General features: G+C 55.6%; 3 protein-coding genes and 1 pseudogene across 4 annotated transcripts in view; 3 read left to right on the forward strand and 1 right to left on the reverse strand.

Moving 5' to 3' along the window:
* Window positions 1-3,436: 3,436 nt before the first annotated feature.
* BAIAP3 (BAI1 associated protein 3) lies at window positions 3,437-16,458 on the forward strand. Its single transcript, XM_039884857.1, has 34 exons — window positions 3,437-3,625; window positions 7,184-7,324; window positions 7,511-7,598; window positions 7,745-7,825; window positions 8,140-8,247; window positions 8,642-8,701; window positions 8,844-8,910; window positions 9,012-9,207; window positions 9,562-9,606; window positions 9,732-9,809; window positions 9,928-10,030; window positions 10,334-10,441; window positions 10,526-10,621; window positions 10,744-10,847; window positions 11,018-11,138; window positions 11,602-11,726; window positions 11,805-11,895; window positions 12,045-12,101; window positions 12,189-12,286; window positions 12,393-12,444; window positions 12,567-12,697; window positions 12,953-13,076; window positions 13,156-13,299; window positions 13,394-13,486; window positions 13,580-13,771; window positions 13,857-13,925; window positions 14,017-14,096; window positions 14,164-14,272; window positions 14,633-14,704; window positions 14,879-14,959; window positions 15,048-15,168; window positions 15,249-15,372; window positions 15,449-15,654; window positions 15,729-16,458. The coding sequence occupies exons 1-34, from the start codon at window positions 3,477-3,479 to the stop codon at window positions 15,830-15,832; spliced, it is 3,618 nt and encodes a 1,205-aa protein (XP_039740791.1). The 5' UTR covers window positions 3,437-3,476; the 3' UTR covers window positions 15,833-16,458.
* Window positions 16,459-16,905: 447 nt separating this feature from the next.
* Window positions 16,906-19,553, reverse strand: TSR3 (TSR3 ribosome maturation factor). The gene is made up of 6 exons (XM_039884864.1): window positions 19,360-19,553; window positions 19,040-19,259; window positions 18,466-18,659; window positions 17,792-17,965; window positions 17,578-17,641; window positions 16,906-17,305 (listed from the first exon to the last, which is right to left on the reverse strand). The coding sequence occupies exons 1-6, from the start codon at window positions 19,469-19,471 to the stop codon at window positions 17,116-17,118; spliced, it is 954 nt and encodes a 317-aa protein (XP_039740798.1). The 5' UTR covers window positions 19,472-19,553; the 3' UTR covers window positions 16,906-17,115.
* Window position 19,554: 1 nt separating this feature from the next.
* The window catches only part of GNPTG (N-acetylglucosamine-1-phosphate transferase subunit gamma), an 18,786-nt gene continuing 13,916 nt past the window's right edge, over window positions 19,555-24,424 (forward strand). Inside the window, exons 1-3 of one of the 2 annotated variants that reach the window (XM_039884865.1) lie at window positions 19,555-19,665; window positions 19,792-19,849; window positions 19,933-20,000. In XM_039884865.1, coding sequence (XP_039740799.1) covers window positions 19,611-19,665; window positions 19,792-19,849; window positions 19,933-20,000 — 181 coding nt within the window. In that variant the 5' untranslated portion in view covers window positions 19,555-19,610. The remainder of the gene's footprint in view (window positions 19,666-19,791; window positions 19,850-19,932; window positions 20,001-24,424) is intronic. The other variant, XM_039884866.1, reaches the window with a different exon arrangement.
* Window positions 23,819-23,937, forward strand: LOC120620591 (uncharacterized; annotated as a pseudogene).

Raw genomic sequence — 24,424 nt, forward strand, 5'->3', positions numbered from 1 at the left:
CCCAGAGCAGGCAGTAACCCTGGCCCAAGCCCCTGAACTCTGCCCCCATCAGTTCTCTGGGAACCTGCCCCTTTCCCTGCCTTTGTCCTCCAAAAGGGTTCAGAGTTGTAGGGTAAGTAGGAGGAGCCTGAATGCCAGGAGGCTGTGCCTGCAATTCCAGAGAATACCACCAGAGGGCGTGAGCTGGTGTGTTCTTAAAACCCGTGTGGGTGGATGGACTCACTGAGGGGCCCTCACCGCCTGTGCCCCACTTTCCCTGCATTGCAGCAGCCATCAGAGTATCCAGATCCTGGTATTTTTCTCCTGGCCCTAAGGAGGAAAAGCCTCTCCCCCCGCCTGCCAGACCCTTTCCTGCCAGAAGCTGGGAGGGTGTGAACCCCACCGGCCCCACAGAGCCCTGACCCAGTCTAGGCAGAATATCATGTGCCTTAACTCCAGGTGTAGCACATACATACATGCCTGTCCGGTACTGACCCTCACCATCTCTGGAACACGGCCGCTGCCTCCACTGCTCAGGACCACTGTTGGGTCTAGGGCAGAGGGGCCAGGGGACACTTAAGAGTGGGGTCTAGGGCACAGGCAGGAGGAGTGGGACAACACTCTCCCTGCCCACTCCCAGCTGTGGGATCAACAGGATGGGCTTCCACCCTTAACCTGTGGAGGCAGAAATAGTCCCCTCCCCAGGTCACTGGAGTTCTGATGGGATGGTAGGCAGTTCCCGTCTCCTTGGACTGGAGGATCGTGCAGCAGACATTAACCAGCACATGTTTTGCACTGAGATCTACCCTCTGAGGTCCCCTACCAGCCCGCAGAATGGGTGCTGCTATTTTACAGATGAGGGAAACTGAGGCCCAGGGCAGCAGAAGGGAGCAGCGGGGCAGGAGTCTGACCCAGGTGGGCCTGACTTCAGTCTAAGAATGGTTTGGGGGAGAATGAAAGGATCAGGCACAAATAGGACCATCACTCCCGCCCCTGGAAGTGGTGTAGAGGCAAGTCCTGGGAATCATCTTTTCCTGGGGAAACTGAGGTTCAGGGCTGCACTTGGGACCCAGCCTGTTGCTTTGTGGTCCTAGAAAAGCCCTTTCCCCTCTCTAGGCCTCAGTTTCCCTATCTGTAAGAAGAATGATAAGGTTTTGGGGGCCCTCCACCAACAGGCTAGTTAGTTAGTCTCAGGGCTGGTGCCTCTGATGCCACTGACCCTGCCCTAGGCTCCCGCAGAGAATTCAAGCAGAGGTCCCCTCCCTGGGCAGCAGCCCCTCCTAACTTCCTGTTTACAGCAGCTGCAGAGTCTCATCTCTTCACCCCAAGCCATTATGATCACCATGGCAACCAGACCCAGTTTTTGTTCCAACAGGTTGGCGGAACCTGACGCAAAACTGCAGGGTGGAGGGCATCAGCTCAAGGATCCTGGCTCAGGACTGCCAGTCCCCCAGGAGGGACAAGCTGCCCCTATCCCAGTTTCTATCCCCTGCAGAAGAAAAGCCGAGTGGCAGCTGGTGGCACGGGGTTCAGGCCCCCTCCCGTACTTCCCTGACTCATTTCTGTCCCAAGCAGTCGATGCATTTCCTGAGCTCCCCCTGCCCCCATTTGCCTGGTTGTGCTGGGGCAGGATGAAAGTAGGGTCTGGGGGCAGCTTCTAGGAGAACCCAACCAGCAGCGCTGTCCCGGCCCCCTGCAGTGCTCTCTACAGTCTCTGCAGTGCTGTCACAAACACACATAGTAATTCTTTCTCATTCTGCACAGATAGGTATAGGGTAGCACAGATGTGGATGAGTCTGGTTCTGGAAGCTGAGACAGGTGGTGGCCCCATCAGAGCAGTGTCCACTCAACCCTGTGTGAGGGGGGAAGCACCCTGCAGTGGGCAGTTCACTGAAAGGTGCAGTTGTCCATGCATGGGCTGCCTCCCTGCATGGAGCTCTGTTCTGGAACCCTGTTCTCCAGCCTTTGGCCCTCCCCTCCGCTCAGCTGACCCTAGAGAGAACTGTCCTTGCTTCTGGGACTGAGCTGGAATGGGTTCCAGGCCCATCTTTCTGTCCCCATATTGCCTAAAGTCCCACCATGAGAGATGATGTCCTTTGGGGTGAAAACCCCAAATCTCAGTTTGACACCTAAGGAAAAGGTACTCTGAGGGTCCAGCAAGATAGGCCAAAGACAGGAGTGGGCTCCAGGGACCCTATGCACCTCAGACAGATCCTATGCACCTCTGCACAGCCCCCACGGTTCTCCAAGTGTGGTCCCAGGACCCCCAACAGCACCTGAAGCTTGTTAGGAATGCAGATGGCCAGCCCCAGCCCAGACTTTTGAAATCAGCAGGTTAGTAGTGAGCCAGCAATCTGTGTTAACAAACTCTACAGGTAACCAGAACGCTGCGGGAGACGTGGAGGGGGAGGGGCTCAGAGAAGAACGCTGAAAGCAGGCTGGAAATGAATGGGAGGGGTCCAGTCCAGGCCCCGGGATTTCACAAACTACGGGACCAGGCACGTGGTCCAGCCTAGGGTGTCTAGGCCCTCATCTGGGCCATTGGGAGGATCATCACAACAGGTAATCTGGGTTGTCATGGGGCGTCCTGGGTTAACTGCAGCATCCCCTCACCCCTGGTGTGTACTGTGTCTCCTGAGAGGAGGGAGTTGTTAGGCTCAAGGTGGTGGAGTTCCCAGACGCAGGCCCGCTCCAGGTTAATACGGGACAGCGCGGCTGGGAGGACGACTCCGGAGGTGGCTGCGCAGCCCTTACAGAAAAATCTGCGCTGCGAGCAAGGCGCGTCTTGTTTGGTTTGCTCTGCTTGCCCGGGGTCCACGGGGGTGGGGCGGGTCCTGCCGCAGAGCAGAGTCTTTTCCTCTGTCTGCACCCACCTGTGGGTTGACTGGCAGTCCTTCGTCCCGCCACCAGGTGAAGGGGGCTCTCTGGCCAGGCACTGGAGGCGCAGGGACCCTCACTGGGCCCCGCTGACTGTAGGGGGCAAGCGGGGGGCGAGGCGGGGGCGCGCGGGGCGGGGCGAGTAGGCCAGGTCCCGCCCCCTGCTGCCGCTGCCGCTGCCGCCGCCGCTGCGGACCTGCTGCGCTCAGTTGTTAGCGCCTGTGGCGGCGAGTGGTTGCTGTCCTAGGCGTCCCGGAGCCTGTGCGAGTGCGGCGCCCGCAGAACCCCGACCCCGTCCAGCCCACGGTGAGTGCTGCGACTCCGTCCCGCGCCGTCGAAGCTCGGCCCACGGCCACCCAGTCGGACCTGGGACGCCACCAACTCCGGCTCCTACGCACACCCCCAGGCGGCTCAGGGAGGCCCCCGAGGCGGTGGGTGGCGGGAGGCAGCAAAAACGCGCCCCCCGGCCCGCAGGAAACTGAGGCCAGTGCATGTTTGAAGGACATTTCTTCGACATTTCTGCTGGCGCCCCGCTGTGCGCCTTTCCAGGGGAGCGCAGAAGCGCTGGGAGGGGTCGGGGGTAGCGGAGGCGGGGCCGAGGACCCAGGAGGCGCTCCGTGATGTTTCTCAGGCAAACCCCAGGGGTGGAAGACGCCCCCAGAGCCCCATCCCTCTCATCCTCCTGCGGTCCTGGTAGGACCCCAGCCTCCCCGAAATCCGTGGCAGTGCAAGCCCCGCCCCTCCACTTCATCTACCCCAAAAGTCCGAGGTGGGTAAAAAAATACACATTCATCAGACTGTCTTCTGAACTGCCGGGACCACCCGCCCTCCAATGAGGAAAAACCCCAACAGAACTGGTGGCCTTGGGCTCCTGTGGGGAGCATCGAGAAGATGGGGGGGGTGGGTAGAGGGGCGTCAGTAAGAGAAGTGGGAGAGAGGAGAGTTGCGTGAAGACAGGTGAGTAAAGACAGGTAAGAGGGGGTCTGGGAGGAAGAATGAACTTACTGGGATAAAATCATTTTTCATGGGTTCATTTTAGAAGCATTTAGCTAGTGCTTCCTAGCTGGTCTCAGGCTTCCCCGCATTCTAAGTCCACCTACAGAGCTGGTTACAATGCATATTCTCAGTCCTCTCCTCGGGAATTAGGTTGGGATGAGACCCCAGGGAGCAGCATTTGTAATAGGCACTGCCACTCACTGGGTGCAGGGGAGCATTGTCTGGGGAGTCTGCAGGGCCATGGAGAGATGGGAGCTGGAAATTCTGAGGAAGAGTGAAGGGGTTGGTGGGGGCCAGATAGGTGGCATGGAGAGCTAGCATGTGGGGTCAGACATGCTGATACACTCCCACTCCCCCCACACAACCAGGGCAGCATCAGGGGACCCCCTACCCTGGGCCGTGAACTGGGACAGTGACACCCACTTTGCAGAATTGTCATTTCCCATTCGATCTGGGGCTTGGCCCCAGTGCTGGCATGGCCAACCTCAGCTTGCTTGTTGGACCACTGGGAGCTGTGATTCTGGTCCTGGTGGCAGCTAGGAGTCTTTTGTGCTGCCATCCAGGACCAGGAGAGTAGAAGACAGGAACAGCTCCTGAAGGAGTCCCATCAGGACCCATCACACAGATGGAGGGCCCCTGTAGCCACTTGGCTTACTCCTGCCCCATTCAGGCTGAGGGGCCCTGGCAGCCAGTGAGTGCTTCCTAGGGGGATAGCCACATGCCCACTGTTGATGATAGCTCTGGGTGAGGTGCTGGCTGGCTCTCAGAGTCAAGGCTATTGGGTGCAGTGAGGTCATCAAATCCCCAGGCTTCCCAGAGTAACCTGAAGAGCTTCTGGGCACCCAGGATGAGCCATCTCTCCCAGATACCTGTGCCCAGAAGCCACTGTTGCCCCCATCCTAGTAACAGGTTGAAGGAGGGAGCGTAGAGGTACTAGTCAGCAGAGGGGGAGACTAGCCCACCTGGACCCTAGGATGCAGGACATGCCAAGAGCTTAGTGCTTGGACACGGGAGCCAGGGGGAGCTGGACTCCAGCCCAAGCCACCTGCTGGCTCTGTGGCCTTGGGCAGGTTCCTCGCCCTGGGGCCTGTTTCCTCGTCCACATAGAGGAGCAGAGCAGCATCCTCTCCAGGGCTGGTCTGAGCATTATCTGGTAAGATGTCGAGTGAAAAATGCAGGTAGAATGCTGTCCCTCCACCACCTTGAACATTTAATTCTCACAGAAACCCCATCCCTGCAGCTCAGGCCACTGGCCTCCTGCGTCATGTTTGTCTCTGGGACCGTGAGCCCCTGTAGCCCCTGTCACATGCAGTTGCAGTTGGCGGTTGCCCTGGCAACAGCTCAAGCAGCAGCTGCTTCCTTGGCTTTGGGGGGTTGCGGGGGGAGCAGCCCCTTCCACTCAGCTAGAGAGTGAAGGGGGGGGCCTGTGACGCTGGCCCCCGGAGGAGCTTGGTTGGCTATAGGGGCAACAGCTTCTGGAAGCGTGTGCTGAAGCTTGCTGAGCCCCTATCTTTGGAGGTAGGCTCCCAGGAGCAGGCACTGATAGGTGTGGCCTCATTTCTGGCACCTCTGTAAGGGGACAAACTGCTTGTTCCTCCTGTCTGGACATGGTGGCCTGAGCTAGTAGAGGGTATAGACCCAGGACAGCAGCCCTGGGGCACCAGGAGACAGATGAGCAGACACAGCTGGGAGCAAAGTCAATTTAGGTCCCACCAGTTGCCCTGGCCCCAGCTCTCCCAACAGAACTTAAGATTCTAAAGAACAGACAGCAGATGTTAATGTGGATGTGGTTTCTGAGCAGCAGCCTGGCCCCAGGACTGGCCTGGGATGCAGGGCAGAAGTGGTCTCATCTGGCTCTCCCACCACTAACTGCCTGTGACATCCAGGCTAGTAGCTTAATCTGGCTGAGTCTTCATTTCCTGTTTCCTCAAGTGAAAATGACAGCAGCTCCCTGCTTAAGCTGATATACCTGGCCTGGAGGCTCCCTCAGTAAGTAGAGGAGTTCACATCAGCTGGGAAGGCGACCTGGGCAGCCAGTGCAGAGGCCCCATGTTGTGCTGAGGGGAACGTGGTGTGTCCTGTGCACCAGAGGCCAGCAAGCCTGGGCAAGCAGCCAAGGGGTGTGCACCGAGCAAGCAGAGGTGGCCTGGCAGGGGGTGTGCACTTTGCCCTGATAGTTTTCAGGGAGAGCAAGAAGAGCACCCTGGAGTTTGGGGGAGGCACAGGGCTGGTTAGTACACAACCAGGGTAGAGGTGGGTGCCTGGCCGGGCAAGGGGAAGGCTGTCATCCTACCCTTCTTCTTGGGGTCTACAGAGGACACTGAGCCCCCCTGGAGGAGGCATGCAGGTGTCACCTAGAGCTGGACCTTCTCCCCTGCCACAGTCTAGCTTGACAAGGGGAGTCTAGTGCCAGGAATCTGTAGGAGCAGCAAGGTTTCTGAGGGGAAGCCTGGACCCTGCCGCCTGGATAGAAGGTATCGCCATTACTCAGAGGTGCCTGTTGCTGGAGTCACTGACTCCAGCCCTTCCCAGGGCTGCAGACTAGCTCAGTCTGAGCCTTGTCCCCTACACATGTTCTGGTCCCACAGAGCAGAATGACCAAGACTGAACTGGATTCAGGGGACTCGGGCAGGTGGTTGCCAGGCCCAGGCTCCATTACTCCCTTGGCAGAGCGCCTTTCCCTGCCCTAACTGTGACATCTGAGCTGCTCCAAAGTATGATGCTTTGGTTGCTATGGCAACATGGGGCACTGGGAGCAGGACAGGGAGAGGGGGTTGTGGCCCCATACTCAGCACCTTCCAGACAGGGCAGGGCTTGCTCCGTGTTCTCATTTCCACTGATTGAGAAGAGCAAGCTCTGCTTTGAGGGATGAGGATGAGGCACTGGCCCCGCTGCGCTTGATGGGTAAAGACCCCCAGAGGCCCCTCCCATGCATCCTGGCCATGCAGGGGTAAAAGCACAGACTTTACTGGGCACTACCACCACTTCTTACAGCCTTGTCCCATTTCCAAAGCCATCATGCAGGAGTCTCCCATTTTGCAGATGGGGACATGAAGGCTTAAGCAACTTGCAGGGCGGGGGAGGGAGGGTGGGCCACAGGGCCTCTTCCTTCCCAACCCCCTGCCTCCATGGCCATGATGGTGCCAGGGCTCTCCACCAGCCACCATTCCCCAAAAGGTGCCCCCTCCTCCTGCCCCCTGGTGGTCCATCCAGATTGTTCCCAGGAACACAGCTTTTGTTGGGTTTGGTTAATTCAATAATTGCTTGATGCGACTGTATGGCAATGCTGCTGAATGAATAGATGAGCCAGGGCTGTGTTTTCTGTCCGCAGGTCACTCACCATGTCCAGCTTGCTGGAGATAAAGAGCAGCGTGCTCAGGCAGGTGCAGGCCTGCCCCTCTTTCCGCCGGAAGACTGAGGAGGAACCGGGGAGCGCCAGCACTGACTTGCAGGAGCCTGCCACAGGGGCCTGGTGGGTGCCCCACAGCCCGGGGGAGCCTGGGAGGGTCTGAACCCAAGGCTGTGGACCTCTTGCTCTGCCCCAAGATGTGCCTTCAGTAGTGTGGGCTATCAGCTGGTCCTGGGTGGGGTGGCACATGCTGTGAGCCCTGAGCTTCAGGGAGGTTCTGCTGACCTTGAGCCTGGCCTTCTTTTGCAGGAAACCTGGGGATGGTGTGGAGTTCTTTGCCCAAATTCGCCTCATCCTGAAGAAGGGGGAAGGCAGACGGGGCCTGCCATGCCCTGAGGTGAGGACAGGGCTTGGGTGCTGCCTCCCACCTGCCACCTCCAAGTATGGCCTCTACCCCCTGACTCATTCCCTCCCTGGAACCCCCCCAAGCCAGCTGCAGGATCCCCACCTTTGGAAACCCTAACCCTAGTGCCCCACTCACAGGTCCTCTTGCGCAGCAGCTCACCAGCTCCCGCCGAGCCCATGGACCCAAACCGTGGCCTGAGAGCCCTGACCCAGGAGGAGGTAAGAGGGATGCAGGTCTGGCCCCAGGGTCGGGCTGAGAGCACCTACTGTGTGCTAAACCCAGTAAAGATGGGAGGGGGTGGTGGACCAGGCCTCCCAAGGTAAGCAAGTAGGGAGCAGAGGTGAGGGGTAAGTAGGGGTCCTTGGTGGAGGGCTGGGCAGGTGCAAAGGCACTGAGGCAGGGAGTCAGCTCTGCCAATGGGAAGAGCTGTTGAGGGCTGGGGGTTGGGCATATAGGGGGTGGGCCCAAGGAGCCTGAGGGGAGAAAGAGTGCTGGCAGGGGATTCAGGGTGTGTTCCTCACCCCACCCACAGGTAGAGATGCTCTATGAGGAAGCCTTGTACACCGTCCTTTACCGTGCAGGGACCATGGGCCCCAACCAGGTGGATGACCAGGAGGCCCTACTGCACTACCTTCAACAGGTGAGCCCCCTTAGACCTGCCTACCCTGCTCTAGGAAGGACTACCCCTAACCTGCCCCCCCACCTGCCGATGTCACCATCACCTGAACAACACACACAGATTCACCCCATGTACACAACACATAAGTGTGTGCACAGGCAGGCACACATACAGGCTAACAGGCACACCCAGAAGGATGGACAGACAGACACACACCCACATGCGCAGAGCATAAAGAATAACAAACTGATGGGTGGGCAGACCCATCTTTCCTCCTCACTTATGTGTGTTCCCCACCACCTGTGACATTTATAGTCAAGCATCCCTAGCTGGAGCCATGCTTGAGGTCCCCAGGATGATGGTCAGCCCCACTTTGGGGGACACTTAGACCCTCACACCTGTCCTCCCTCTGCAGGTGTTTGGCACCAGCGCGGAGGAGCACACAGAGGCCATTGAGCGTGTGAAGAAGGCCAAGGTAAGGCTGCTGCCTACCTGGGCAAAGCTGACCAGCCACAGTGCCCATGTGTAGGAACTTGGGTGTGGTGGGGGCATAGGGCAGGGCCCTTTCATGTCCGCACTGAGCCCCTAGAGGCCCCTCATCACCCCTCTGCCCACAGGCCCCCACATATGCCCTGAAAGTATCTGTCATGCGTGCCAAGAACCTGCTGGCCAAAGACCCCAATGGTGAGTGAGGACTGGCCGGGACCTTAGTTGTGCCCAGACCTGGTAATCATGGAGGAGAGGATGGCTTGGGGTTGGGGGCTGAGGCACCTGCCATGTTCCAGGCTTCAGTGACCCGTATTGCATGCTGGGCATCCTGCCGGGCTCGGGCAACCCACAGGAGCCAGGCCCGCACAAGGAGCAGCGCTTCAGCTTCCGAAAGGGTGCCAAGCGTGGCAGCCCACTGCCAGCCAAGTGCATCCAGGTCACCGAGGTCAAGAGCAGCACCCTGAACCCTGTCTGGAAGGAGCACTTCCTCTTGTAAGGCCCCTTGCCCAGCTGGGTGGCAAAGGTGGTAGGACAAGAGACTTCCTGTGGTGCCAAAGCCAGTCTTAGCAATACATTTGGGTACCTGTGACCAGAGGGTGACAGCTCATAGCTGTATGTGGTCTCAGTGCTTGCCCCAGAGAATTGAAGGAGTCTGGTCACAAGCCCACTTTCCAAAGGAGGAAACAAGCTCAGAGAAGGGCGTCATGTTCCCATAGCCACACAGTCATGATTCGAACCCAGGCAACCTGTCATGGACCCCTCCCTGTAGCTCCTGAATTTGTCCTAGCCCCAACCTTGGGCAGAAGATCACCATGGACCCTCATGGGTATCTCTCTGTTCTTGTAGTGAGATTGAAGATGTCAGCACAGACCTGCTGCACCTGGACATCTGGTATAGGCCCCTATACTCTGCAGGCAGGGAGTATGGGTGCCTCTGGTCTGTGGGGAGTAGGGTGGTGCAACCAGGGCTGGGCTGGGTTCCAGACAAGCCAGGTTCTCTCCCTCACTCTGCCCCAGGGACCATGACGATGAGGTATCCCTGATGGAAGCATGCAGGAAGCTAAATGAAGTCATTGGCCTAAAGGGAATGAGCAGGTACAGCAGGTGGGACCCTGGTGCCCCCCAGACGCTGTACTTGTAGCTTACCCACAGGGGCCAGCAGGTGATAGCTCCCCAGGGACCACAGGTGTGATGCCCACCCTGCTGTGCCTAGGTATTTCAAACAGATTGTCAAGTCAGCCCGTGCAAATGGAACTGCTGGGCCCACGGAAGACCACACGGATGACTTCTTGGGGTGCCTCAACATACCTGTCTGGGTGAGTGGTTGCAAGGGCTTCACTCGGGTGCTTCGCCAGCCTGGGACGCTGCCTGTGGCTATGTCACCCTCCAAGCATTTCCCATCCTTTTTGGGCTGGAGGTGGGGGGATCATGCTGGTGGGGAAATGGGAGAGACAGCCTTCAGGGTCCTCTGGTGTCCAGGCACGCTTGAGCACTCACTCTGTGATAGTCGCCCGTGTTCAGTGGGAGGTGGAAGCCTTTGTTCTCTCCCTAGTCCCACAGTATCTGTGTGAGAGGGAGGGAGCAGCTGGAGGAACAGCCAGTCTGAACTCTTTGCGCAGGAAGTGCCAGTGGCTGGCGAGGACCGCTGGTTCAAGCTGGAACCACGCTCCAGCGCCTCCCGCGTGCAGGGAGACTGCCAGTTGGCCCTCAAGCTGATCACCACGCAGGTGGGGAGCGGTGGGGAACATGGGGATCCCCGTCCTGCACCCCAGCCAGAGCAGGACTGGTGACGGGCGGACTCTGCGTTCCAGAGGGACACAGGCATGAGCCAGCGTGGGCGGTCAGGCTTCCTGTCCTACCTACTGCTGCTCAGCCGTCTGCTGCAGTTCGAACACCGAGCCCAGGAGGTAGCGGCACCCTTGGGACCCCGGGGTGGCCCGCCATGGCCTGAGGAGGGCGAGCTGTGGGGACTGTGAGCGGAAGGGGCTGGGGGTCTTCCACCTCCACCCACGCCCAGCCCTTCCTCCAGCCTAACTCGAGCAGCTGGCGGGGCGAGCTCAGCGGGCCAGCGGCGACCGTGCTCTGCCTGCATGGTGCGCAGAGCAATCTTTCAGAGCTGCAGCTGGCGGTGCTGTGAGTGGGCGGGGCGTGCGATGAGGGGGTGGGACCGTGAGTGTAAGTGGGCGGGGCAATGAAGGGGCAGAGCCATGAGTGGGCGGGGCGCTTGGGGTTCTTTGGAGGATACAGCTAGGTCCGGGACCGGCCCAACGCTGCTGCCCTGGCTCTGGGCCGGACCCCCACAGGCACTGGCAAGTCAGCAGCCGACATCATCAGACCTGCACCCTGGACTACGGCTACCTGCTGGGGTTGCTGGAGGACATGGAGGCGCACTGGGAAGAGGCGGCCTCCCTGCCCCAGGAGCAGGTAAACTCGGCCTGGTGCCCTGAAAATGCTGATCCGGGAAGGTGTGCTGTGGGCCTGCTCGGGCTAGGGCAGGCAGTGAGGGGCAGAGTCCTGTCCTCGTGGAGTACATGGCCCGCAGGTGCGGTAGGGGGATGAAAACAAACAGCCGGACTGCATGATATGGGAGAAAGCAAGCAGTATGTAATACTGAGATAGGGATGTGATGGAAGGAGGTTGTGCATTTCAACGGTGAGCAACAGAGGAAGTGGGTACTACAGAGACAGAACAGAGGGAGCACAGGATGGTGCAAATGCCTTGAGGCGTTTATGCTGCCAGGGGGAACTATGGAGGCTGAGGATGGAGAGGCCAGCAGGAGAAGGCACATGGGGTTGGAGGCTGCTCCTCGGGGCAGAGCTTTGCTGACCGCTGGCCCCACTATGGGGAGGGCCTGAGGGGTCAGCTCTGAAGGGCCCTGTGTCCCCAGGAGGAGAGTCTGGCTGACAGCTTCTCTGCCTTCTCTGAGTTCGCGCTGCGGCTGCTGCGCCAGCTCCGGGACTACTTTCCTGCCACCAACAGCACAGCCGTACACCGCCTGGAGCTGCTGCTGAAGTGGGTGTAGCTACTGGCACCTGGTGGGTTAGGGGCCTGGGTGGGGCAACCCCCAGTCAGCTGTGGCTCCTCACCTAGGTGTCTGGACAAGCTGCAGCTCTTCCAGCCTTCTTTGCAGATCTGCCCTTTCGAGAATGAGCTAAACATGGACATCGCTGCTGCCCTGAAGGTGTGTCACATAGCCTGGTCTGGGCTAATGTCCCAGCCCCTGCCCCACCCACTAGCCCTGAACTTGCTGTAGCACACACCTTCCACCCGCCATTGCCCTTCTTCCCTCCCACCCACCACACTGCACTGCCTTGGTCGCTTCTCTTGCAGAGAGGTAACCGAGAATGGTATGACAGGCTCCTGAACACCAAGAGTCCTCGAGAGCAGGTGCAGCTCAGAGAGGGCATGGCCATGGGGGGTGGGAGTGGGTTAGGTGCAGGCCAAAAGGTCAGTGTGAACAGTGCTTCCTTGTAGTCAGGGTTGAAGCGCCTTGCCGGGCTGGTGGAGCTGGTCGACACCGTCTATGAAGATCTGCAGTCCTGCTATGGCATCTATGCCAGCCTCTTCCACAGGTGGGACCCAGGGCTCTTCTTGCTGCCCCCATACCCAGCCCCTCAAGTGCTGCCACTAGGGCCAGGGAATGGGGGTAAACAGATGTCTGAGATGTGTCCTTTGCAGCATCATCAAGATTGACTTCTTCACTCTCACTTTCCGGCAGCTGGAGCGTCTGGTGAGGCCGGGGATGCGGGGTGCGGGTGGGGGTGCGGGGAATGGGGTGGGGACGGCTCTCCTGGCTGGGAAGGAGCCTAGGTTTCTTTGTTGCTGGCAGCCTGACTCTACCCTTCTGGACAGGTGGCTGAGGAGGTGTGGGCGCTGACAGAGGAGCTGAGCCCCAAAATGACCCTTGAGGTGGCCTCACGACTCTTCGAGCTCTACCTAACCCTGGCAGACATCCAGCGCTTCTGGAGCAGCATCCCGGGCCGGTGGGTGTACAGCCACCTGCCCCTCCCCCTGTCCCTTTCCCCAACCTGTCTCCTCTGCCCCTTTCCTCCACCTCTCCCTCTACCCCCACCTGGCCCCCTCCGCCACACGTTTTCAAGCCTCTAAGAGGGCTCTTGAACAGGAGCCCAAAGGCCCCACACAGGAGGCTTTCCTGGGTGCCCTTTTGCCTGGGGACCCTGAGCCATGCTGGCTCAGGGTGTCTGAGTTGGGTGTGCTCTGATGGCTTCTTGCCACAGGGATAGCCACACCCTGGCCCTGGCTGGCATCCATGCCCCATTCCTGCCTGCTGTGAAGCTTTGGCTGCAGGTACTGAGGGACCAAGCCAAGTGGAGGCTTCAGGGAGCTGTGGATGTGGACACGGTGAGTAAGCACCCAGGCCCAAGGGTACTGGGATTCATCCAAGGCCCCCCAAAACACAGGCCTCCTCCTGCTTTCCCAGCTGGAGCCCTTGGATGCCTCCTCCAAGCACAGCAGCTCCGCAGCCACTGCAAGTCTCTGCTTCAGCCACATCCAAGAGCTATGGGCTTTCCTGGCATGGCCAGACTCTGCCCAGGCCCAGGGGCTAGGCACCCAGCTCAGCCAGGTAGGGACCATGGCCCAAGAAGAGGTTGGCATCTGGAGGGGCAGCAGGGCCAGGGGATGTGGCCCAGAGTTCCCAAGCTTCCATGTCCCACCAGGATCTGTGCGAGGCTGCCCTTTTCTACACTGAGCTCTTGCGGAAGAAGGTGCACACTCAGCCCAGGGCCACGGGTGAGACAGTGAGTGAGCCGGTGAGTGGGCTGGCAGGCAGGTGGATGGGGGCAGGAGGCCAGGTGGGGCCACCACAGGAGCACTGATCACTCCCATCTGGCACATCTCTCCAGCTCTGCGTGGTCCTCAACAATGTGGAGCTCCTGCGCAGGGTCGTTGGCCAGGCACTGCGAGGCCTGGCGTGGTCGGAGGGGGATGCAGGGCTCGAGGTGGGGCTCCCGCGCCCCCTGCTCAGCTGCACACAGGCCCTGGATGAAGACCTGCAGCGGGAGGCCCGCACCGTGACAGCACACCTGACCTCCAAGGTGGGCAGGGAGGGCGGGGTGAGGAATTGACTGCCCAGCCCCGTACACCCTACTCCATTCAGTGCTGAACACTGCTCTCCCTCAGATGGTGGGTGACATCAGAAAGTATGTGCAGCACATCAGCCTGTCGCCTGACTCCATCCAGAATGATGAGGTGAGTGCCTGACCGTTTGAGGACTCGGCCGGGTGGGGAGTGTGTGTGGTGGGGCCCAGGTGCATTCTGGCCCTGAGAACCCTGCCCACAGGCTGTGGCCCCGCTCATGAAGTACCTGGACGAGAAGCTGACTGTGCTGAACACCTTGCTGGTGAAGGAGAACCTGAGCAGGTATGGCACGGGGCAGGTGGAGCAGGGTTGGCCGGGGTCCAGTCACAGATGCCGAGTGTCCCTGCAGGGTGCTTGAGGCCCTTTGGGAGCTGCTCCTGCAGACCATTCTGCAGGCACTGGGTACCAACGTTGACGTCTCTGCTGACTTCTACAGCCGCTTCCACTTTACTCTGGAGGTAGGGCCCAGTGGAGGAGGACCCCTGCCAAGCTCCAGGGGGAAAGGTGCTGCCTCTCTCCTTGGCCCTGCTGCCAGGATGCCTGGACTGCCCAGCCTGGATTTCTCCTCTGGAAACCCACAAGGGCAGCATTTCTTCCCTACCAGCCCACCTGTGTCAGAGCTGGCTACCTGTTAAGATAGCTGTCTGGCCTCAGGCCCTGGCATTATCCCAAGCTTCCTGGAGGCTTCTGATGCACCTCCAGTGTGCTCTTCCCTGGGCTCTCCAAAGCCTGGTGTTGCTCGAAGTTCCACCTGTCTCAGCCTACTGTCCCTAGCACATGCCATGCTCTGATACTTCTCCCTTCTTGCCCTGCCTTAGGCCCTGGTCACTTTTTTCCATGCAGAGGGCAAGGGTCTGCCCCTGGAGAACCTGAAGGATGGAAGCTACAAGGTGAGGCCTAGCCCCAGGGCCTCTGACGGAAGGGGATGGCATGGATGCTGCAGACCTGAGTTCAGCCACTGCCTTGCAGTAGCCCCTGTGCCTTCAGGGGCCTGCAGCTGCGAGGAGTTGCACTCAGTGGCCAGTCTCACCAGGTGCCCACCTATTTCCCTCCTCTTCCTGCAGAAGCTGGAAGAGGAACTGCGCCTACACAAGTGCTCCACCCGCGAGTGCATCGAGCAGTATTACCTGGACAAACTCAAGCAAGTATGTGGCCCAGGTGTGGGCATGGGGCTTTGCTCCAGAGCCTCAGAGCCCCTGAGCTGGGCTTACCAGCCCATGGGCCTTTTTGTAGAGGTCTCTGGAACAGAACCGGTTTGGGCGCCTGAGCATCCGCTGCCACTACGAGGTAGCTGAGCAGCGGCTGGCGGTGGAGGTGCTGCACGCTGCTGACCTGCTCCCCCTGGATGCTAACGGTGAGAAACAGAGGTATGGCAGGGCAGAGGCTGGCCGGTGGGAGGGCAGTGGAGTCTGCTCATGGCCCTGCCCCTGCCAGGCCTGAGTGACCCCTTTGTGATCGTGGAGCTGGGCCCACCACACTTCTTCCCACTGGTCCGAAGCCAGAGGACCCAGGTCAAGAGCAGGACACTGCATCCTGTGTATGATGAGCTCTTCTACTTGTGAGTGTCATCCCCACCCACCCTCTGCCTGCCTGAGCAGGGAGCAGGGCTCCAGGTGACTGCCGTCTGCTTGTAGCTCTGTGCCAGCAGAGGCATGCCGCCGCCGTGGCGCCTGTGTGCTGTTCACAGTCATGGACCACGACTGGTTGTCCACCAACGACTTCGCAGGGGAGGCGGCCCTCAGCCTGGGCAACATTGGTGGCATTTTGCGGTCCCAGATGGGAGGGAGCACTAAGGCAGAGCAGCCCGTCACCCTGCACCTGCGCAGGCCCCGAGCCCAGGGTGAGTGGAGGTCCAGGGGCGGTAGGTTCAAGGGTTGGCAGGGCCTTATGCTGTCCCCACCCCCCTGCCCACAGTGAAGTCTACACTGAGGATGCTGGAGGGCCGCACCAACAGGGAAGCGCAGGAGTTTGTCAAGAGACTGAGGGAGCTGGAGAAGTGCATGGAGATGGACCCCTGAACCTCCTGCAGCTGCCAGCCCCAGGCCTTTCCCAAGTCCCTGTGGTGTTGTCGTCTCACTGTGGTCAGCTTTGTGCAGCCAGGGCTTGCGGTGCCCCCTCCCTGCTACGTGGTGTGCGTGCTGTGGCTGGACGCCCTGACTCTCATCTGCCTTGGTGTGTCCATGTGGTGTGTGCTGTGAACTCCTTACACCCAGCAAGCCCCACCCCGAACCCTGGATCTAGGTGGCCAATTCAGCAGGGCCTGGCTAGCAGCTGCCTTCCTGGACGCAGAACGGAGCAAGCCTGGTTGCCAGGTGAGCTTGCCCACCTGCTTCCTCAGGTTCCACAGCCCTAGGGCAGGCTGGTAGGAACAGGATTCTCAGTGGGTGACTTTGTTCGCCAGGGGACATTAGACCACATCTGGGGACATTAAGCTGCATCTGGGGACATTTTTGGTTATAACTAGGGGCTGAAGAGGGTGCTACTGGTACCAGTGGACAAAGGTCAGGGATGCTGCTCAATATCCTGCAATAAACCAGACAGCACCCTCCCCGCAACAAAGAGTGGTCGATCCCCACTGCCCAGTGTCGCAGCAGAGCTATTTTAGAGGAAGCTCTGTCTTTGTCTCTCTTGGGATGGGGTGGGGTGGGGGGCGGTAGTTCACTAGGCTGAGAGGCAGGAAGGCGAGGGTTTGAGTCTGAACAACCCAAGCTTGGAGAGAAGCAGCTCCCAGGGCCCCAGGTCGAGGGAGAAAGTAAGCAGCTACAGTATTCTCACCCTCTCTGGGCTCTAGAACCCTACACCCAGAGGCTGCGTAGTGGAGAGGTTTGCTAAGAACTGCATAGGTCTCCAGTCCTGGCCCAGGACAGGGTCCCCTGGGTCACTTCTGAGGCTGGTGGGTTAGTGTAAAGGGTTTCATGCTGATCAGTCGCCTGTCTGGCTTCTTTCATGCCACACACACATATCCCAACAAGACCTACTCCACAGCCCGCCACCCCTACAGCACCGACCCTTCGAGGCAGGGTCTGCCTCACTAGAGGGTGAGAGTCCCTCCAGCCCCCAGGCCAAATACAAAGAAACAGGCTAACACTGGGGTTTCCTTGCCTGCAGCTTCATTGGGGGCTCTGAGGCGGGACCCAGAGAAAGGCTGTGATAGCTTTGGGAGAGAACCCGACAGAGTCCAGTGCTGCTTGGAGCTGCAAGGGGCCAAGGCTGCCAGGCTTGTCTTTGTTCCCACAAGTCCCACTGCTGTCTCTAGATTTCCTCATTACCCCACCTCAAAAAATATACATGTCTGGAACTTTCAGTGTCTCTGATGTTTCTTGATTCCTTTCCAAACTTCGGTGGGGGCACTGGCCTCGGCCCCTTGCTCCAGAATCTCCTCCTCTTCTGGGCAGCTGCTGCTGCTGCAGCCGCCTCCTCCATCCTTGGCTTCAGGCCCGTGTTCCTCAGACTCATCCTCATTGTCACTGTTACTGCTGTCTGTGGGTAGCCTGAAAGGAGCGATGTGTTCACTAAAGGCACCATCCATGGCTTGAGGCAATCCTCTGGCACACTGACCCACCTCTAGGCTGAGGACAGATTTCTCCTACTCCCTGTGCTCTCGAAACCAAAACCTCTCAGTGAGACATCCACGTCCCCTTTTCCACAGTCAGAAAACCATGGTGGTGGTGTTCAGGAGGCCACCCCCCGCCACACACAGCTGGAGGGGCAAAGGCAATGGACAGCCCTGACCTGTCACAAAACTGGGAGCCCGAGGACCTACCGCGTGCCAGCCACAGGCCTGTTGAGGTTTGCAAACTCTCGCCCTGAATCTACATCAAAGGGATCTGAACAGAGGGAGAAAAGAGGACAGTGACCTATAGGTGAGCTTAGAGCAGAACCCAGTTTCCCACCCCTGCAGCTTCTCAAAAGGAGGTGGCAGGCCTTGAGGGTCCTGGCTCCCACCCAGGCAGGTTCACAGCAATGCCAGGCCTCACCGATTTCCTCCTTGGGGAGCTCCTTGGCATGAGCCAGGAATTCCTGCTCTGCCTGCAACACCTCCTCCGGGCTGCTGCAGGCTGCATACTTCTCCAGGAGCTGATGGTTCAGGTCTAGGAAGGCCTTGCCCCACTTGAACTTCCGCAGCAAAATGACAGCAAGGTCTGAGAAGCCTGAAGCCGCAGAAACAGGAAATCTGAGAATGTCAACAATCTAATCCTGAGCATGTTCCCAGCACAGTCATTGCTGTCCCAGAAACTAAAAGTCCTTGCCAGACACCATCCTACAGTCCAGATAGTCCATGCCTGTTCACCAGCCTCCACCTCTGCAGCCCACTAAGTCCCTCTGTCCATGTCGCACAGAGCCACCCATGTGGGCTTCTATTGAGACTATAAATTCTCTGAAGATGAGTTGAGGGGTGACAGAGGGCTCTCAGGGCAGTGGTGCCACGATAATAAGGCCAAATATGAGCGCTTACAGGCCAGCTATTGATTTTGCCACAACCTCAACTCCATAGGGCAAAGACTTTAAGTGGAAGTTGAAATCAAAACCCTAGCTTTTCCATATCCACCACCTCCCCGCATATCCTCACATTCCTGTTGGGACTTGCTAGTAGAAAACACACTGCAGGGATCACAACCATATCTCTAGGCTGCCAGACCTCAACACTCACCCAGGATGCAGAAGGTGGCTGCAAAAGCCTCTACACAGGACAGTTTACAGGGCCGGCCATAGTTCACAGGGTTGGCGGCCACTAGGTGAGGCAGCAGCCGGAAGTGGCTCCCCCGCATCTTCCCAAACGGTGTCTCTTCCAGTCTGGCCCAGGAGCAGTCGATGACAGCCACCCCTGACTGTGCAACCAGCTGTCTGCCAGGAGCAGCAAAGGGCTAGGTTCTGGGGGCCAGCACTACCTTGGTGATGGCCCTAAGGCAGGTATGTCCTTGGATACTGGCCTCACTAGGGATACAAGGACATCATTCCCCTACTGCAAACCACCCCCAAAGGTCCTTATAGGCCAAGCTTTTGAGGCTGAGGAATGGGAGCGTTTCTGGAACGGGCTCGTTTATTCACTCAACAAACGTTTACTTGAGACCTGCTCTATCCTGGACTGCGCTAGGCAATGGGGGCAAATTAGACTGATAGGTACAAATAGGTGACTCCTGAAAGGAATAATGCGCCAGAAGACAAGAAAGATCAGACCGGCGACCCGCCCATTCTCACCCCCACCCCTGGCTTCTCGAGCCTACCTGTCAGCTGGGGAAACGTACTGGGAGCCCATGGGGCTGAGCACTAGGCCACTGAACCTGTGGCCCAGGCGTAGGCAGCGCACCAGACCCAGGCGGGCCAGCTTGCGGCCGGTGCAGCGCCGGGGATCGCAGTGGCCCAGCTCCCACATGGCCAGCGTGCAAGGGAGCCGCGCAGGACCCGAGCTGCCCTCGTCCTCCGCCACCTGTGCCTCCACGGACGCTGCACCGGGCAGAGAAGGGGACGAGGCCTCAGTCGCGAATCGGCTCGCAGGCCATGGGTCTCCGACCCCAGCCCCACTCCTCGATCACGCCCCACTCACCGCGCAGTGCGGCGCCCACCTCCTCAGCAAAAGCCTCTAGGGAGCAGCCCGCGGGGCGCCGGGTACGGGAGCCTTCGGCCCCCGATCTACGCGGTACCCTCCTGCGGCCCATCGCGGGAAGTAGAATCCCCAGGACCTGCGTGGGGACCTCTACTCCGGACGACGCGCGCCTGCGTCGGGAGCCACTCCCAGTTCAGGCACTCACGTGACCCGATGGCGCTCACGTGACCGCGCGCCGGGCTTGCGGCGAAATGATGGCGGCGAGGTTAGCGCGGTTCTTGCTGTTGCTCCGGCTCGCGGCGCGCGGTTAGTGCCCCGTCCTCCCACGCCCCCCGCCCAGGCATCTGCAACCCTAAGCTCCCTCCCCATCCGTACCCGTGCCCCCGCCTCGGCTGCCTGTCCCCTGCCTCTTCAACGCCCCGTTCCCCGTAGGGCCCGCGTCCGCAGGAGCCGCCAAGATGAAGGTGGTGGAAGAGCCTAACACGTTCGGGTGAGCAGCCTCGCGGGGCGCGGCGGGGTGGGCTGAGTGGCGGCCCAGGGCTCGATTCCCCCTGACCTTACCGCTTCCCGTAGGCTCAACAACCCGTTCCTGCCCCAGACCAGTCGCCTCCAGCCCAAGAGGGATCCTTCACCTGTGTCTGGTGAGTGCGGGACCCTGGCCGCGGACGTGGTGGCGGCCAAGGAGGGAGCAGGGAACTGTCCTGGATTCCCGACTGGGGTGGACCGGGTCCGCGCTTGAGAGTCTGCTCGAGTGGGGCTGGAGAGGGAAAGACAGCCTCGGATGAGAGGATGAGAAGCCCTGAAAGCTCATGGAGGCTCATGCGTTCGTTTGCCAGCCTTTTAAAATTGTTTTTGAGTGCGTGATGATACTCCAGAACGTTTTTGTACCAAGTTAAATAGTTGCCTCCGGACTTAGTCCTTTATTTCCTTCTATAAAGGTGATTCTGTTAAAAGTTGGGTGTATGTCTTTCTAGACGGTTTTGATGCTTTTACGTGCATGGGTATACAAGTAAAAAACGTGTAGCAATTTTTTTGTTGTCTTTGCCATCTTTTTTTAAACAGTGCTACTCCACAGGTTTACGCATTTGCTGTTGTCACCTGTGTGTCTTGGAACTCTTCATGGTGGTGGATGTAGGTCTTCATTCTTTTCACTTGATGCTTAGTATTTAATCAGATGGCTCTGTATTCCGTTATTGTCAAGCATGTTGTTTATGTTTTTTGGCCATCAGAAACAGTGCTGCGAAGAACATTCCTTGTAGAGACTCCCTCTTTATAGGCTCACATGAGTGGTTTCCTAAGGTAGGATCTCAGAAGTGGAATTGCTGGGTTGGTAAATGAGTATTAAATATAGGAAACAAAATCCAAGAATTATTGAATACAACTATGTGTTAGGGTCTGTGCTGAGGATTCAGAAAGAACAAAAAGCATACAGTGCTTGTCCTCATGGAGTTGACAGTTTAATGGGGTGGGTAGGCTATAAAGTAGGTAAAGCGTAGAATGCTTGATGATGAAAAATGCTCTGTGGGTATGGAAAGAGTGTATGTGTAGGAGAGTATCATTTGGGCAAATTGCCATTTTAAATAGGGCATTCTTGGTCAAAAGCTGAAAGAAGGGGAGCAAGGGATGTGGATTGAGGGGCGGGTAAGAGGAATCCAGCAAAAGGAGTGGCCAGATAAGATTGATGGGCCAGAGAAGATTGGCTGGGGGTAGGATGAGATCAGAGAGAGGGGACAGATGCGAGCTTTCATTCTAAACAAATCTATCCCAGCTTTATATTATAAAAAGTATTACATAGAAAAATAGAGGAATGGGACAGTGAACACTAGCATACTTTCTGCCTCTGTACAGCAGTTAACATCTTGCCTTGCTTGCTTTACCTTCTTTTTTTCATTTTGAAAAAAGTGAACTTTTATTTTGCTGAACCATTTGAAAGTCAGTTACAGACATCATGACATTCTAAATATTTCCAATATAGATCTCCCACCCCATCCCCAAATTAGCAATAATTCTGTAATATAACCAGGCCACATTCACATTCCCCAGTTGTCTCAAGTTGTCTGCAGCTGTCCCACCCTGCCCCACACCAGGATCAGTCAAGGGTCAAACATGCGGTAGACTATATATGACATGTCAAAAGGTTGCGCTTGACTGAAGTGAATGCTGCCAGGGTCTATCCATTATGGAGGCAAAAAGGGTTGGATTCAGGAGTTGAAAGCATAAAGATAGAATACGTTTCTCTCTGCTCTTAGCAAGCTGTCTGCAAATGCCTTTGGCTCCAGTGAGTACGCTTTCCTCAGTAACCTCACATTCCAGCCTGATGGGGGAAGAGTACTGATTTTCTGCTTCTTTAATGCCTCTGCATTTATTAGCTAGTGGTCTCTGGTAAAGAAGAGAATTCTTTTTTCTCGTTTCTTTCTCCTTTTTGAATATCATTATTGGCTCCGATTTAAACCATATTTTTATTGAGGTATAATTGACACGTTCAGTTTGGTGAAGTTTGATGATGGGAGCACATCTATGTAATCGCCACCTAAAAAAGCAAGGGACAATTCCATCTCCTAGAGAATTCCTCTGTCCCTTTCCAGATTCTCCCACATATCACTTTCTGTTTTCTGTCACTATAGAGTTGTCCCATTGGTGCTCAGACTTCATGGAAGTACAGAGCATACACTCCCATGTCTGGCTACTTTCTCAGCAGCGTGTTTTTGGGATTTATCTATGTCGTGTGTACCACTAGTTTTTTCTTATTGCTGAGTGAGTACATATAAAAACTGACATCTGTGTATAGTCTGTAGTCTAGTTAATTGTATTGTGCCCATGTCAGTTTCCTAGTTTTGTTGATATGTTAACATTATGTAAGGGTTTAGCATTGGGGGAAGCCGGGTGACAGTGTGTGGACCTCTCTGTAATCGCAACTTCTTATAAGTCTATAGTTATTTCATAACAAAAAGCACACACCCTGTGAAGTTTCCAATTGAAATGTAATATTACAGGGTTTTTCTTTATTTCCTATTCCTTGTCTTTCTCTCATACTGAAAAGCTGGATTCCCTAATCATATAAATATATTTATTGGCTTTCTCCTATAATTTATATAAGATAGTTTCAAACTCAGTAATATTATTGTTAACCATGAAGTGACTGAGTGAGGTTTAAGCTTTTTTTTTAGTTTATTTTAGAACGTATCCAGGCAAAGATGGACATCGGAGCACGAAGTTGACCACGTCATTGTTTTCTCTGTTATCCGTTTGACTTGCAGTTTGGTTCATGTGTTTCTGCTTATGCTTAGATTTACTGTTATTATACATATTTTTGACTTTTAATTTTTCCTTAACCTTAAAATATTTTGTGTTATGGGTAATTTCAAGCATATATAATATGGAGAGAAGGGTATGTGAGACACCAAGCATCCTCACCCAGCCTCAACCCTCACCCTACTTTCTCCCTGCTAAGCTGTTACTTTGAAACAAGTATTTCACAAATTCTTTCCTTTGTAAATATTTTGATATGTATCTCCTAAGGGCATAGCCACAATAGTTTCATGACACTTTTTAAAAAGCAGTAATTCCTTACCAGTCAACAAAATCCCCACGGTGTTTTAGATATCACTAATTGTGTCATAAATTTTTAATAGTTGGCTTGTCCATGTCAGTATCTAAGGTCTACGTGTTCCGTGTGCTTGATATGTACCCCCCATGTACTTTAAGCTTCCTTTATTATTATTATTGTTTTTTTTAGTAAGATTAGTATTACTTCTTTAATATTTGAGAAAAGTCACCAGTGAAGCCATCTGGACTTGGTTTTTTCTTTGAGGAAAGAAGTTCAGTTACTAATTCTCAATTTTTTTTCCTTCTGATTTTTTTTGTCCCTCCACCATTTTTTTAAAATTCCCATTGCCCCACCTCCTTCCTCTTTGTCAACTATCAGTTTGTTCTCTATATCTGTATATCTGTTTCTGTTTTTTTTGTTCATTCATTTTTAGATTCCTTATGTAAGTAAAATCATTTGATATTTGCTTTTCTCTGACTTATTTCACTTAGCGTAATACCCTCTAGGTCCATCTATCCATGTTGTCACAAATGGCAAGATTTCATTGTACAATGGAATAATATTCCATTATATATATATACCACATTGATGAACATCTAGGTTGCTTCCATGTCTTTGCTATTACTAGGAATGCTTCAGTGAACCTAGGGATGCATATATCTTTTTGAATTAGTGTTTTTGTTTCCGTCAGATAAATACCCAGATAGAATTGCTAGATTGTATGGAAGCTCTATTTTTAATATTTTGAGGAACCTCCATACTGTTTTCCATAGTGGCTGCACTAATGTACAATCCCACCAACAGTGTACAAGAGTTCTCTTTTCTCCACATGCTTGCCAGGACTTTTTTGTTGTTGTTGATTTGTTGATGATAACCATTCTGACAGATACAAGGTGATATCTTATTGTGGTAGTCTACGGCCATGCTACGCTGAACACGCCCGATCTTGTCTGATCTCGGAAGCTAAGCAGGGTCGGGCCTGGTTAGTACTGGTATAGGAGACCACCTAGGAAGACCAAGTGCTGTAGGCTTAAAAAAAGAAGAAGAAGAAGAAGAAGGGTAGGTATTCTTTGTTTGGTAGAATTCACCTGTGAAGCCATCTGGTCATGGACTTTTATTTGTTGGGAAGTTTTTTGATTATGTCTTCAATTTCTAGTAATTGGTTTGTTTAGACTTTGTATTTCTTACTGGTTCAATCTTGGAAGGTTATGTACTTACAGAAATTTATCCATTTCTTCAACATCGTTGAATTCGTTGGCATATAATTATTCATAGTGCTTAATGATTTCTTTATATTTCTGTGGTGTTGGTTGTAATTTCTTTCATTTATGATTTTACTTATTTGGGCTCTTTTTTTTCCTTGATGAGTTTGGCTAAGGGTTTGTCAACTTTGTTTATCTTTTCAAAGAACCAGCTCAATTTTATTGATCTTTTCTGTTGTTTCTTAAATTCTCTTACATATTTCTACTCTGATCTTAATTATTTCTTTCCTTCTGTTTACTTTCTTTTTTTTTTTTT

This window comes from Pteropus medius, unplaced genomic scaffold, assembly GCF_902729225.1.
Source record: "Pteropus medius unplaced genomic scaffold, Ma_sr-lr_union100, whole genome shotgun sequence".
Classification (NCBI taxonomy): Eukaryota; Metazoa; Chordata; class Mammalia; order Chiroptera; family Pteropodidae; genus Pteropus; species Pteropus medius.